General features: G+C 44.8%; 1 protein-coding gene across 4 annotated transcripts in view; it reads left to right on the top strand.

The window, feature by feature from the left end:
- The window catches only part of NPAS2 (neuronal PAS domain protein 2), a 149,082-nt gene that overhangs the window by 56,264 nt on the left and 80,729 nt on the right, over positions 1-12,089 (top strand). For all 4 annotated transcript variants that reach the window (XM_081069231.1, XM_081069232.1, XM_081069234.1 and 1 more), the window contains exon 2: positions 11,022-11,074. In XM_081069231.1, the coding sequence (XP_080925357.1) occupies positions 11,043-11,074 (32 nt within the window). In that variant the 5' untranslated portion in view covers positions 11,022-11,042. The remainder of the gene's footprint in view (positions 1-11,021; positions 11,075-12,089) is intronic.

Genomic DNA, 12,089 nt, shown 5'->3' with positions numbered 1-12,089 from the left:
CGTGTCAGGTGGGGAAGGCTATCCAGGTGGCTTGGATGGTGCTTTCATTCCCCCATCCCAGAGGGAACCCCTCAGGGCAGCACCCACCTCCCCAAGGACAATCCTTCCCAATGAATTATACCATTAGAGACCCAACAGAGGGGACACGGTGGATATGACTTCATGGATACCTTTGGAAAGGGAACACATTAGCTCCAATAAGTCACGATGGAGTCCCGCAGCTGGAGGAAGAGCCTTCCTGTCGGGCCTCCTGCAGCCGTGAGCTCGGCCTGCAGGCTGTCTCAGCACAGGCAGTGGGCAGGAGCTGCCCGGCTTTGCAGGGAGAGCAGACTGCATCCTCTATTTAAACTGTAAAGAAAAGTCATGATTGCCCTGGGAGAAGAAGGAAGACAACGCAAAAAGAAAGGTTGTTTTGTATCAATGAGGTAGCTGGCATTACGCTCTGGAGGTTCTAACTACTCTCACTTCAAAGTCATGGCTTCTGATCACTGCACTGTGAGAAAGGAGGTGTTTCACCTTTCTTGCCCAGCCTGTCTTCTCTAAGTGCTTTGTATAGATGAGCTGTTCTGATGGTTCTCATATGGACAGTGGGAAGTGGGTACCAGCCCCCATGATAGGTCAGGCAGTCATTCAGTCCCCAGGCTCCATGTAGGCCATTACACTACCTGAAGGAAGGCATGTGGAGGACATCCAAACCTACATCTCGTTCACTCCCAAATTGATTTCACCACCTTCCACAGTCAGCAATTCACAGGAAATATCCCACATTTTTATTAAACGTTATTTGATGTTTAATTACTCAAATATTCAACCCAAAGCTCCACAGCCAAAACCAGTTTGACTTCTTGTTTCAAAGATAGCTTCTTTTTCTTTTGCTCTCATCGCAAACTTCAGCACAATTAAGATGAGCATTTCCCGGGCCCAAAGGAGCACCGGGAAGAACCGTTGTGGGGAGGGGCCCTGCTGGGCTGGGGCAGCGTTTTATGGATTTGTTTCAGTTTGTGGCAAGCAGCTGGACAGCGGTTCCCAACAAAGGCTTTCACTGACGCAGCTCTAAACATGACTCATAAATCTCCTTTTACCCCTCTTGCTGATTTTTATAGGCCTCTATTGTCCACACCCTGACCGCACACTGTCACCCATCAGATTCTCTAGTTGACTCAGGATTACACTGTGCAGTCTAAATGCTTTATGAAGGGCCCCCCCTGAAAGGAATTTTAAGTGATTGGAATGTAAGTTTCAAAGGTTACAAGACAAATATGCCATGTTAGGATAACCCTTCTACCCAGCTATCACGATGATTTTTATTTTGGAAATTCTTTGCTGACCAAATGATGTCATTGTAAATTTACTTAATAACAAATCTCCTAACTTTCTCCATCCATTCTTTCATTGCTATGTCACCGGTCCCCTGAATGATGAATCATCAGACCTTTAGAAGGGGGAACCATGATCCTAATAGGCAGATAAAGCCTCATTGTTGACCTTGGACAAGCTTGTGGTATAATTTTCATAGGATCATGGAAGGTGTGGTGTCATCTTGGTTTCTTCTGAGAATCCAGCTCAGCAAAGCCCCCAACAAGTCCCAGGAGGCACGCTATTTGGGACAAGTGCGGGCGAGAGTGGCTAAGGGTAGGATTCGACCTGTCCACTTTGCCTTCCCCAAGTCGGGGAATGTGCTAGAGTGTGAAGAGAATTTCTAAGCTGCAGGGCAATCGAGAGTACAGGAACAGGCAGCTCTCAGCTTTTCACTGTCCATTTCCTTTAGCAAAGCTATTTTTTTTTCCTCCAGTGAATGAATCATTGCAACCAAAACGACGTTCCCTGGAGAGGAAGAATTAAGATATGGAAGTTATTTCCTAGCCTCTCCCAAAGGACAAAGGGAGACAAGTAAGCGTCGTAGTTCATCAGTGACTGTTTTTCAAAGCCTTTTTATTTCTTAATATGATGAGGAAAAGTCATGGTCAAGCTCCCACACGTGAGATCCAGAAGTTAATCCAAAGGACATGAGGTCCCCTCACTAGGGACTGACTGGGAGGACGCTTTTGATAATAAGTAAATGTGTGTGCTTGGCACTGCCTTGTTCGATTTCAACTTGTTCTTGTTTTCAATATTTTTTCTTCTTAATGAACAAAATTCACCAGGTTTGGTTGGTGTGGTGGGGAGGAATATTAGAATTTTCCAGCTAAGTTGGGACCTGTAATTCAAACCATTTCTCAGCCAATTTGAAAACCTCCTGATTTCATTTTGTACGGACGTTGGCCTTGCAACAGAACAGGCTTATGCTAGTCATTTCGGGGAAAATGAGTGACCCACTGGGCCTATAAAGGCTTGTACAAAATGTGCAAAGTGAAAAGAGATTGAAGAGGAAGGCTGAGTAGTGATTCAAGTGGTTCCATCTGGAAGCTCACTGAGGTGGGGTCTCATAGCCTGCTTTTATAAATAAAGTTTTATTGGAACGCAGCCACATGTGTTCCTTACTCATTGTCTATGACTGCTTTTCACTGCAATGCCAGAACTCAGTGGTTGCAGCAGAGACCATATTGGCCTGCATCTAAAATACTTACCAGGTAGCTCTTGACAGAAAAGTATCACCAACCCCTGCTCTTGTAGAATAACATACCTTTCCACGTGTGTGGCATGTAGCCTCCTCTGGGGACCCAGGAGTGAGTCCTCTGTATGATTCATTATTCTCCCACCTCGCTGCTGACACTCTGTGGGACCCAGGGCAGATGTGGCATGAGCAGATAGTCACTCTGCCATTTGCTGGTCCCTGTGCACCAAGGGCCAGAGTTCCAATCAGTTGTGCCAGGCGTGGCTGTGCGAAAGAATGTTCTAGAGCCCTTAGGGCAGAAATTTGCCTCGGTAATGAAAATGTCACTTGCAGACCTCACTTTTGTTCTTCCATTCAATTAAAATCAGTGGATATTTATCAAGGACATCCTCAGTCACTTCTGTCTAGGTTTATTCCATTCCCTTCCATCTCTCCCTCATGACGTCACAAGGACCTCAGTTTCTGTTGAGTTATCACTAGACACTGGGAGCAGGTCCACCACCCCAGGCAGCTCCACTGTGTGTATCTGTCTGTCTTTCACACACACACACACACACACACACACACACACACACACACACTGCTGACTGCTCTCGTTCTGCCTAAAGATGTTTCCTAGGCTTAAGTACCAGTCTCTACTGATAGCTATTTAACTCATTGTCATTACTGAAATTGGGATTAATAGCAACTCAGGTTTTCAATGACTTATTTGTGCCAGGCACTGTGCGAGGAGTTTCTCATTGATTCTCTCATTTTCTTCTTACAACCACACAATGAAAGAGGCCCGGATGGGCACAAGGGCTGGGAGCCCAGGGACTTGCCCAAAGTCACACAGAGCTACTGAAAGGCAGAGCCAGGCTTTCCAGTGGGGTCTGCGGACACCAGCTCACCACTTCCCTTCCCATCCCAGATGTGCTGCCAGGCCCAGGGGATCTAAGATCCAGCCTGTCCCTGCAACGGGTGTGGCTCTCTGGTAAGTCCCTGGGGACTTTTGGGTACTCCCAGTGCACATTGGCCTTGGTCGGTTAGATTCGCCAGCTGGTCTTCTTCCTGGGCCTGGCCAGGGTCCTTCACCACCGTCCCCACCCTGCTCAGCGCTCTCCACTGCTTGCCAGCCGTCACTGGGGATCCCTGGAGGTAGAGCAGAAATATACCAACACAGCCTTCCTTTTCAGGTCAGGAGCACCCCTCTGAAATCTTAGGTCCCTGCAGCCCCAGCTACCCCACAGTCTTCCTGCTGTGCAGGGAGCATATTCATTGAAATTCAAGGCAGACAGGAAGAAAGAATGAGACTGGAGTCATCTGCCATAGCAGGCCTTAGGACCATAACGGGAATGTAAAGGTTAGGGCAGAAATTCGAGACAGCCTGGGATGAACAGGACCCACGTTGAGACCTGTGCTGCAAGCATCATGCTGGCCCTCTATTGCACATGTGCACGTAGGCATACCTCTCATTTATGATTTACGCCTCACACCATCTCTGCCTGGTGGGTGTTAGCCTCATGTTACGAATGAGGAAACAGAGACTTCTGAAGTTTAAGGGACTTGTTCAAAGTCATCTAGCAACTGAAATTGAACTTGAAATTGAAATCCGGCTGACTCTGAAGTCAGAAGCCTGACTTGAGTGGAGAAGAGCTGCCAGAGTAGCTCCAAGGACACACAGTCCAAGGTGGATTCTATCCACAGAGCCAGTGTCCATGGGCAGGTCACTCAGCCCTTCCGGGTAGTACTTCCTGATTCGTAAGGAGAGGATAACTCTAGCCAGCCATTCCGCCCACAAAACTGGATGGAGATGAATTGAGATTACACTCTTTCAGAATTTTGCAGCGGCTGATGTTTGGCGAGGGAGCCATTGGCCCCTCCTGCAGAGCGCTGGTTGTTTCTTTGTCCAAGTGGATTTCCTGCACACACGGCAGTTTTTGTTTTCATTTTTATTCATCGCAACTTAATTGCACCTTTACATGTACTTTGTAAGTACTGCTATTCTGGATTAACCATGGTCATAGAGAGAGAGAGAGACCCGTGGGGGTCAATGTTAGACGATCGCGTGGGAATTCAAATGGGGGTTTAGCCCTGGCTGTGTCCTTCCTGTCATCCCTCACTGCCTCCCGCCCTCCCTTCCTTTACTCTTTCATTCCTCATATATTTACTGAGCACCTAATATGGGTAAGGAGCTGGGCTACACACCATGACATGGGTGACAATGGGTTATACCTAATCCTTGCCATCCAAGTAAAGAGCCTGATTTTGAGTGTCTGCTGTGAGCCAGGCTTATGCTGGAGACTTTCATGTGTGCCAACTCAAGTTCATTTTAGAATCATGGCTGTCCTCTGAGGTAGGTATCTGTCACTCCTCTGTTCCAAACCTGCAGTGCCTTCCCATTCACTCAGAACAAAAGCCAAACTTCGTCCAGTCTCCCTGGCGTGTCTCTCCCCTCACTAATGCCATCCACCACACTGGCACTCAGGGAATATCTGTTGGATTCCCTGAATGTCACACCTGGACATCATGGAGTACTTCAGTGAATACACTTCGCCACCTCTGCACAGAGAAATGCCATGATATGGATCATGCCTCAACATTGTGAAGACTCAGTTCTTCCCAAATTTATCTCCACATTCAATGCAATCCCAGTCAAAATTACAGCAGATGTTTTCATAGAAATTGACAATATAAATTCTAAAATTTACAAGGAAATCCAAAGACCTAGAATAGCCAAGAATCTTACATCAGAAGAACGAAACTGGAAGGCTCAGATTACATGGATATCATGAATTCCTGCAAAACTACAGGAATTAAGAGAGTGTGGAACTGACATATAGACAAAGACAAGATGTCACAGAGTCAGGAAACACAGGTTGTTTCTCTAAAGAGCAGGTCACTTATATTTTCAAATCATATGCTCGATACGTTTCCAAGTGAAGTGCCTCTATGTTTAAAGCAATGGGTTCAATTGTTAAGCTGATAAAAGTTCAATAATTATGTATCAAAGTCTAAAAACAGGGAAAATCATGTGGTCATTGTACTTTTTTGTGATTAATAATTGCATCTACCATTTGAAATTTAGAGATTCTTCATCTGGTAAAAAGGATATCTGGAAGTTGAAGAAAAACATGATGTACATATTTTCTGTAAATGTGAATAACAACAGCTGAAAAATAAGTTTATTACTACCTCATCCAGGTGTCTAAGGTCAATATAACAGTGATACCCCCTGTTAATACCCTTAATATGATGTGATGAGAAGGACATTTAGCGCTGTGGGCTTCCTCCTAAAAACCCTTATGCCTAATCTGATCATGAGAAAAACAACAGACAAACCCCAAATGAGAGACATTCTATAAATATTCCTCAAAATTATCAAGGTCATCAAAAACAAGGAAAGTCTGAGAAACGATCACATCCACGAGATGCCTAAGGAGACACGACAACTAAATGTAATGTGGTGTCCTACTCGATGAAATCCTAGAACAGAAAAATGACATTAGGTTAAAATTAGGAAAATATTGATAAAGTATGGACTTTATTTCATAATAATGTATCAATGATGGTTCATTCATTGTGACAAATGTACCATACTAGTGTAAGGTGTTTATAATAGAGGAAATTGGGTGCAAGATATGTAGGAACACTCTCTACTGGCTGCATTTTCTGTAAATCTAAGATTGTTCTAAAATAATAAAGTTTATTTTTAAAAATAAGTCTATCTTAGAATCCTGTAGGTAAATAGAACTGAACAGAGATTCTGCAAATACACATAGGATCACACAAGATATTTGACACAGGTGCCAATGCAGGTCAATTGGGAAAGAAACATCTTTCAATAAATGATCCTGGAGAAACTGAATATCCCGATGGGGGTAAAACTGATCCTTGGTCACTGTCTTACGCCACACACAAGATTTAATTTGCTAAAATGAAAAAGTTTCTAGAAGAAAACAGGAGAATTCTTCATGACACTGAGGTGGCAAAGATTGTAAGGATACAAAAATCACACATCATAAAATAAAAAATATATGTATTACACCTTATCAAAATTAAAAACTGTTCATCAAAGACACCAAGAAAGTGCACACGCCGGCCACAGGCTTGGAGAAAATATTTTTTTACAATATCGTATATCTGGCAAAGTACTTATATCCAGAAGAGAGAAATTCCTACAAATCAGTGTGATGAAGAAAAACAGCCCAATTTTTTTTCCCCAAAAAATGGTGGGGGGGGAGAAATGGGCAAAAACCTTGAACAGACACCTCACAAAAAAAAACCAACTAAATGGCCAATAATCACATGAAAAGATACTCAACACTATAAGTCATCAGGGAAATGTGAATTCAGATTCCAGTGGGCTCCCACAGCACACCCACTAGAATGACTGAAATCAAGAAGACTGACAATACCAAGTGTTGGTGACACTGAGGGGCTACTGAAATTCTCATAGGCAACTGGTGCAAATATAAAATTGTGCAGCCACTTCAGAAAACAGTCTGGCAGTTACTAATAAAGCAGGAGTATGGCTACCCTGTGATCCAGCAGTTACACTCCGAGGTATAGACCCCCAAGAGAATGGCGCTTACTTCCACCAAAAGACTTCGATGGGACTTATCACTGGGGGTTCATTTTGGTCCCTGGTGAAGGGGGCCAACTTTCTTAATTTATAAAGTTATTATTTTTCTTTTGTAATTAATAAATCTCTTGAAGAGATGCTTTGAACTGCACAGATATCCTGATTTTTCCTCAAATGTTTGCGCATTTATTTTAGCATCCGTTGGTGGATTGTTACTAAGGTGGACGGATGGTGATTTTCTATTTCCCTTATTCCTTCTACATTTATTCATTGGAATTCTTCTGTAAGTCTCACCTGTCCTCCCCCCATATGATTTATTTGTTTAATTATTTGTATCAGTGTGGACTCATGAATATTTAGTTTATTCTATAATCTATCATTACTTATAATCTGTCATTATTTTATCAGCTTCTCATACTTATTGTGGGTTATTATTTCTTGAGTGTGTAGTTACTATATGCAGATGCCTAAACTTCAAATTTGGAGCAATGTAACAAGGTTTAAAAAGACTCCAAATAGTTTGTGTTCCAGAAAAATCCAAGGAACCCAGAACTGAAAGAGCTGCTAAGAAATGTACTCACTGAGGGAGCCAGGTCTCCTCCCTGTGCCCCTCCACCCCTCCCTACCCTCATCTCTGCCCCTGGAAGCTCCCCATGTGGATGACATAAACAGGCTCCCTGCCTCTGCCTTCTGAGTGGTGTGGCTTGTGGGAGAAACACGAGTGGACAGTGAGGTGAGATATTTATTCCCTTGGCTCCCTTCTTACAAGGTTTCCTCAGGCTGGCTGTGTCCCTCCACCAAATGTCACCTCCCCTGTATGACACACTGCTTCCAGGTTTGGTCACCATTTCCCTCTGTCCCTTCACCCTTACCAACCCCAGGTAACTACATCATCCCCTTGCTCCCCACCTGAACCTCTACAAGCAGCTCCTTTGTAAATAAGCTCTTCTTGAAGTATCCTAACCATCCCATCTGTTCCGGATGGTACCCTGGCTGATAAACCTCGTGAATGTTGAACCCATCTAGAATATATGGTTATTCAGTGTAAAGACTCTACAACTTCTTTCCACTGTCACTCTGGGGGGTTAGTGACATCAACGGTTGTTTTCTCAGCTCCACACAGAATCTCCTCTGCCTTCATGTAAGCTCATTTTCTCTTCCCTGGCACCCTCTGGTCATAAAAAAAATGGCTGCTCAAAATCTCTCGATATAATTGAGAAAAACAGTTGTCAGCCCTTAAATTTCTCTATGGTTCCTTGCACCTGGCCTCCCAGGACTGACTTTCTTCCCCTTCACTGGCTTCCCATATGCCTTTGGGCTCCTCCAAATCCTCCATATTGTGAAGTAAAAGAGGAACTCAAAAGTACAAGGCAGGAGGTACCCCCATGTTCATAGCAGCACTACTCACAGTCGTCCAAAGGTGGAAGCGGCTCAGTGTCCACTGATGGACGAATGGATAAACAAAAGGCATGTATACATACAGTGGGATATTATTCAGCCTTAAAGAAGGAAATGCCGACGCATGCTATGACATGAAGCTTGAGGACATAATGCTAACTGAAATAAGCCAGTCACAAAAGGACAACTACTGTGTGATGCTACTTATATGAGGTACCCAGAGTAGTCAAATTCACAGACGGGAAATGGAAGAGTGGATGCCAGGGGCTGGGGGAAGGGAAATGGGGCACTTTTGTCTAATGGGGACAGTTTCAGTTTTGCAAGATGGTGAATTCTGGGGAAGGATGGGGTGAGGGTTGTACCACAATGTGAGTGTATTTAATGCCAGAAGACTGTAGATTGAAAATGGTAAATTTGGTTATGTGTACTTCACTACAATTTTCAAAGTAGAAAACAAAAACAAACAAAAATACATGGGGAAGGCATGGGCTACCACAAGTGTGACAAAGTGGTAAGGACCTGGAGCTTCTGTGGCAGGTGCTACCAGGGCACTTGGCTTAGGTGTCTTCTCTCTACATAGGTCAGGTGAGCAGCGTGGCTTAGACAGGGGCCAAGTGACAGGAATCAGGCAAGGAGATGGGAAGGGTGGGGAAGAAAAGAAAGTCGGTGTAAATCATCAAGGTTCACAGAGTCAGGAAATATTTAGGATAAACAGACATAAATCAGAGAAGATGTGGTTGATAAAGAATAGCTATTAGTCATTTGTAGATGTTCCACTTATAACAAAGCAACCCCAGTCCTCCAAATAGCATTCCAAAACCTCGGGAAAATGGAGTGGAGCCCAGCCCACACCCCATCCAGGTGCTCTGTTCAGGGCACCTGGTAAAGGGTGTGGCTTGGCGGGGTCCTCGCTCAGGCCCTGGGCACGTGGCAGCACCAGCTTCCTTGGAGCACAGATCTGGGGTAGTGCGTCATTGAATGATTTGACACCGCATTTTTCATGTCTTAAAGCTTTTGAACACATTCCATCTGGAGAACATGAAGCACATGCCTATTTGCAAATGTGTTAACCCCATTTTAATTATGAGACAAGCCTCAACTGCTAAACGGCCTTTCTGGAAAATGTATCACTAAATATGCCCTCGTTTACTGAATGGGGCATGGATGGAAACGGGATCTGTGGCTGCAGAATTCCTCTCCCTCTTGTGGCTCAGACCCATGCCTATGCACGCAGCAGACCGAGGTCACAAAACTAAGTTATGACAAAGCAAGAATCATTTGCCCCTTTGAAATTTTTCATTTAAAACTTAAAATTTGGAGAGTAAACGTTAGTGCGTTGGCGAAGTGCTGGATTTGAAGATTGACTTCAGGCCCTCTGATTTCAGAACAGAAGCATGTGGGCAATGATTCAGCTTCTCTGTGGTCCCCGCCCTTATCTCAGTCACACTGCCCTCTCCGTCCCCACAACAGGCTCTGGCCTCGTGGACACCCTGAAAGTGTTTCTGCTTGGAGTGCTGGTTGGAGGGGGAGCGCACAGGCAGGCAGGACTCCGCACATGTGTGAATGAGGAAAGAAGCAGGGATGTGGCTCTGGGGACTGCAGGATCACAGGCCAGCATGTGACAGAAGAGAGAACCAGATCAGTGGGTCTGACAGGCATTCCGCCAGCGGCCTGAGAGAGTAGAGTTCCAGGCAGTGAGGTAGCCTCTGATGACCTTGGGCTCCAAGAACATTCCTGGATTGTTACTTAATTTTCACATCTGTGTGCTTTGACTGTCTAGGGAAGTAAGTGTAAGTGTCTTAAAGGAAGGGCTGTGGGTTATACTCCGTTGGGGCCCCCATTCCGCCAGGCTGCATGGTAAGAGGGGTTTGTGTATGTGAATGAACAGATAAACAAGTCAGTGCTCTCCTGGACGACGTCATGGGCAGCCTGCAAGTGAGAGCCTGGGATACACAGACGCTTCATTCAGCTGGGTCTAGATAGAGGTTCTCACAGTGTGATCTGGGGAGTCCGCGACATCAAAATAGTTGTCCTAATATTAACACATTATCTGTCTTTTTAAAATTAAATATATTGGGATGACAGTGGTTAGTGAAGTGACATAGGTTTCAGGTGTACAATTCTGTAATACATCATGTGTCTATCACATTGTGTGCTCACCACCCAGAGTCAGTTTCTCCCTTATCTACTTTTTTTTTTTACTCTCCTGGGTGTACAGTGGACTTTTCCAGATGCTCCTTGATATCGGACAACTTCATCGCTCTGATGCCTAATGGAATGGCTGCTTTCCGTTTAAGATGTCTCCGTTTTAACCCACATGCGCTAGGGCCCTTTGAAGTTCTCAGTAATTTTCCAATGTGTAAAGGGTTGCTGGAACCAAAAAGTTTGAGAACTTCTGGGCTAAGGCATGTGGGTTAGATAAGAACAAAATGAGGACAACCAGAAAGACCTGTGAGAAAGGGCTAGAAGCAGAGGGTAATAATTTGTTTGTTTGTTTGGTTGCAGGAAAACTGCATAGAAAATCTAATGGATGAAGATGAGAAAGACAGGGCCAAGAGGTAAGAGGAACATCTTCCTGCCTTGGCGGTGTTGTGTGGACGGCCAATCAGAACTCGGTTTGTCCTTGCTTGGTCTAGGATGAAAGCCCCAGCAAGACAGGCAGTGGGGACATGCCCTCAGTACCCACTCTCTTTGAAATATTGCAGTGCTCCATTAGAAAAATTAGACCAGCTCATTCAATTTTGTTCCTTGCCCTGAAATTACTCATTGTCTGGTGCTTGCCAAGTGGTTCATATTTTTAACATATTCATGTGTTAACCCTGTTGACTCAGGTCTCCTGATTACTGCTTTTCCAGGATAGACACTGCCTGGCAAGGCCGTCTGATCGGAGCCAGACTGGCCTGGGTTCAAATCCTGGCTCTTGTGTCGGGGAAATGTCTGGCGTTGGACAGCACTAGTAATAATCATTCCCACACACTGACCATGCAGTAATCACCTGCACTGTGTTCAGCATTTCCAGATGCGCTGTCAGCCTCCTCACCTGTAAATGGAGACATTCTAGGGACCTTGCACAGTTGTTGGGTTGACCAGAAACACCAGCTTGGGAGCTGGCGTGTCAGAGCTCTTATAACCTTATCCGTGCCTCGTGCTTCACTGGGACATTTATTGAATACTTACTGTATATGAAGTGGAGTCATAAAGTTGATAATTTGAAGGTAAAGATTCCAGGTAACATCTAGTTGGATGTTATCAATTTCATGCAATTCAGCCGAGTTGGCCGTTAGTGACTATGCTAGGTTCTGGGGAATAAAGATGAGTAAGAGGCCTCCTGCCCACAAGGAAGGCACAGGTGAGTGTAGCAGTTAGTAGGTAACACAGACATCATTTGGCTGCAGGGGACAGTCCCAGCACACAGTGCTGTGGCAACATGGGATGCTCTTTCTCAACCGACAGGGCTAGCCTGCTTCCTCCAATGTCATTCTGCTTCTGCCACTGTGAGTGCATGGCAGGTCCCTCCATCCTGTGATAGCCTCTCGTATGCCTACATAGCTGAAGGGTTTGCCCATTTCCCTT

Source organism: Rhinolophus hipposideros (assembly GCF_964194185.1).
Source record: "Rhinolophus hipposideros genome assembly, chromosome: 12".
NCBI lineage: Eukaryota > Metazoa > Chordata > Mammalia > Chiroptera > Rhinolophidae > Rhinolophus > Rhinolophus hipposideros.
The sequence above is the reverse complement of the archived record's forward strand: the minus strand, read 5'-3'. Positions and strand labels throughout refer to the sequence as shown.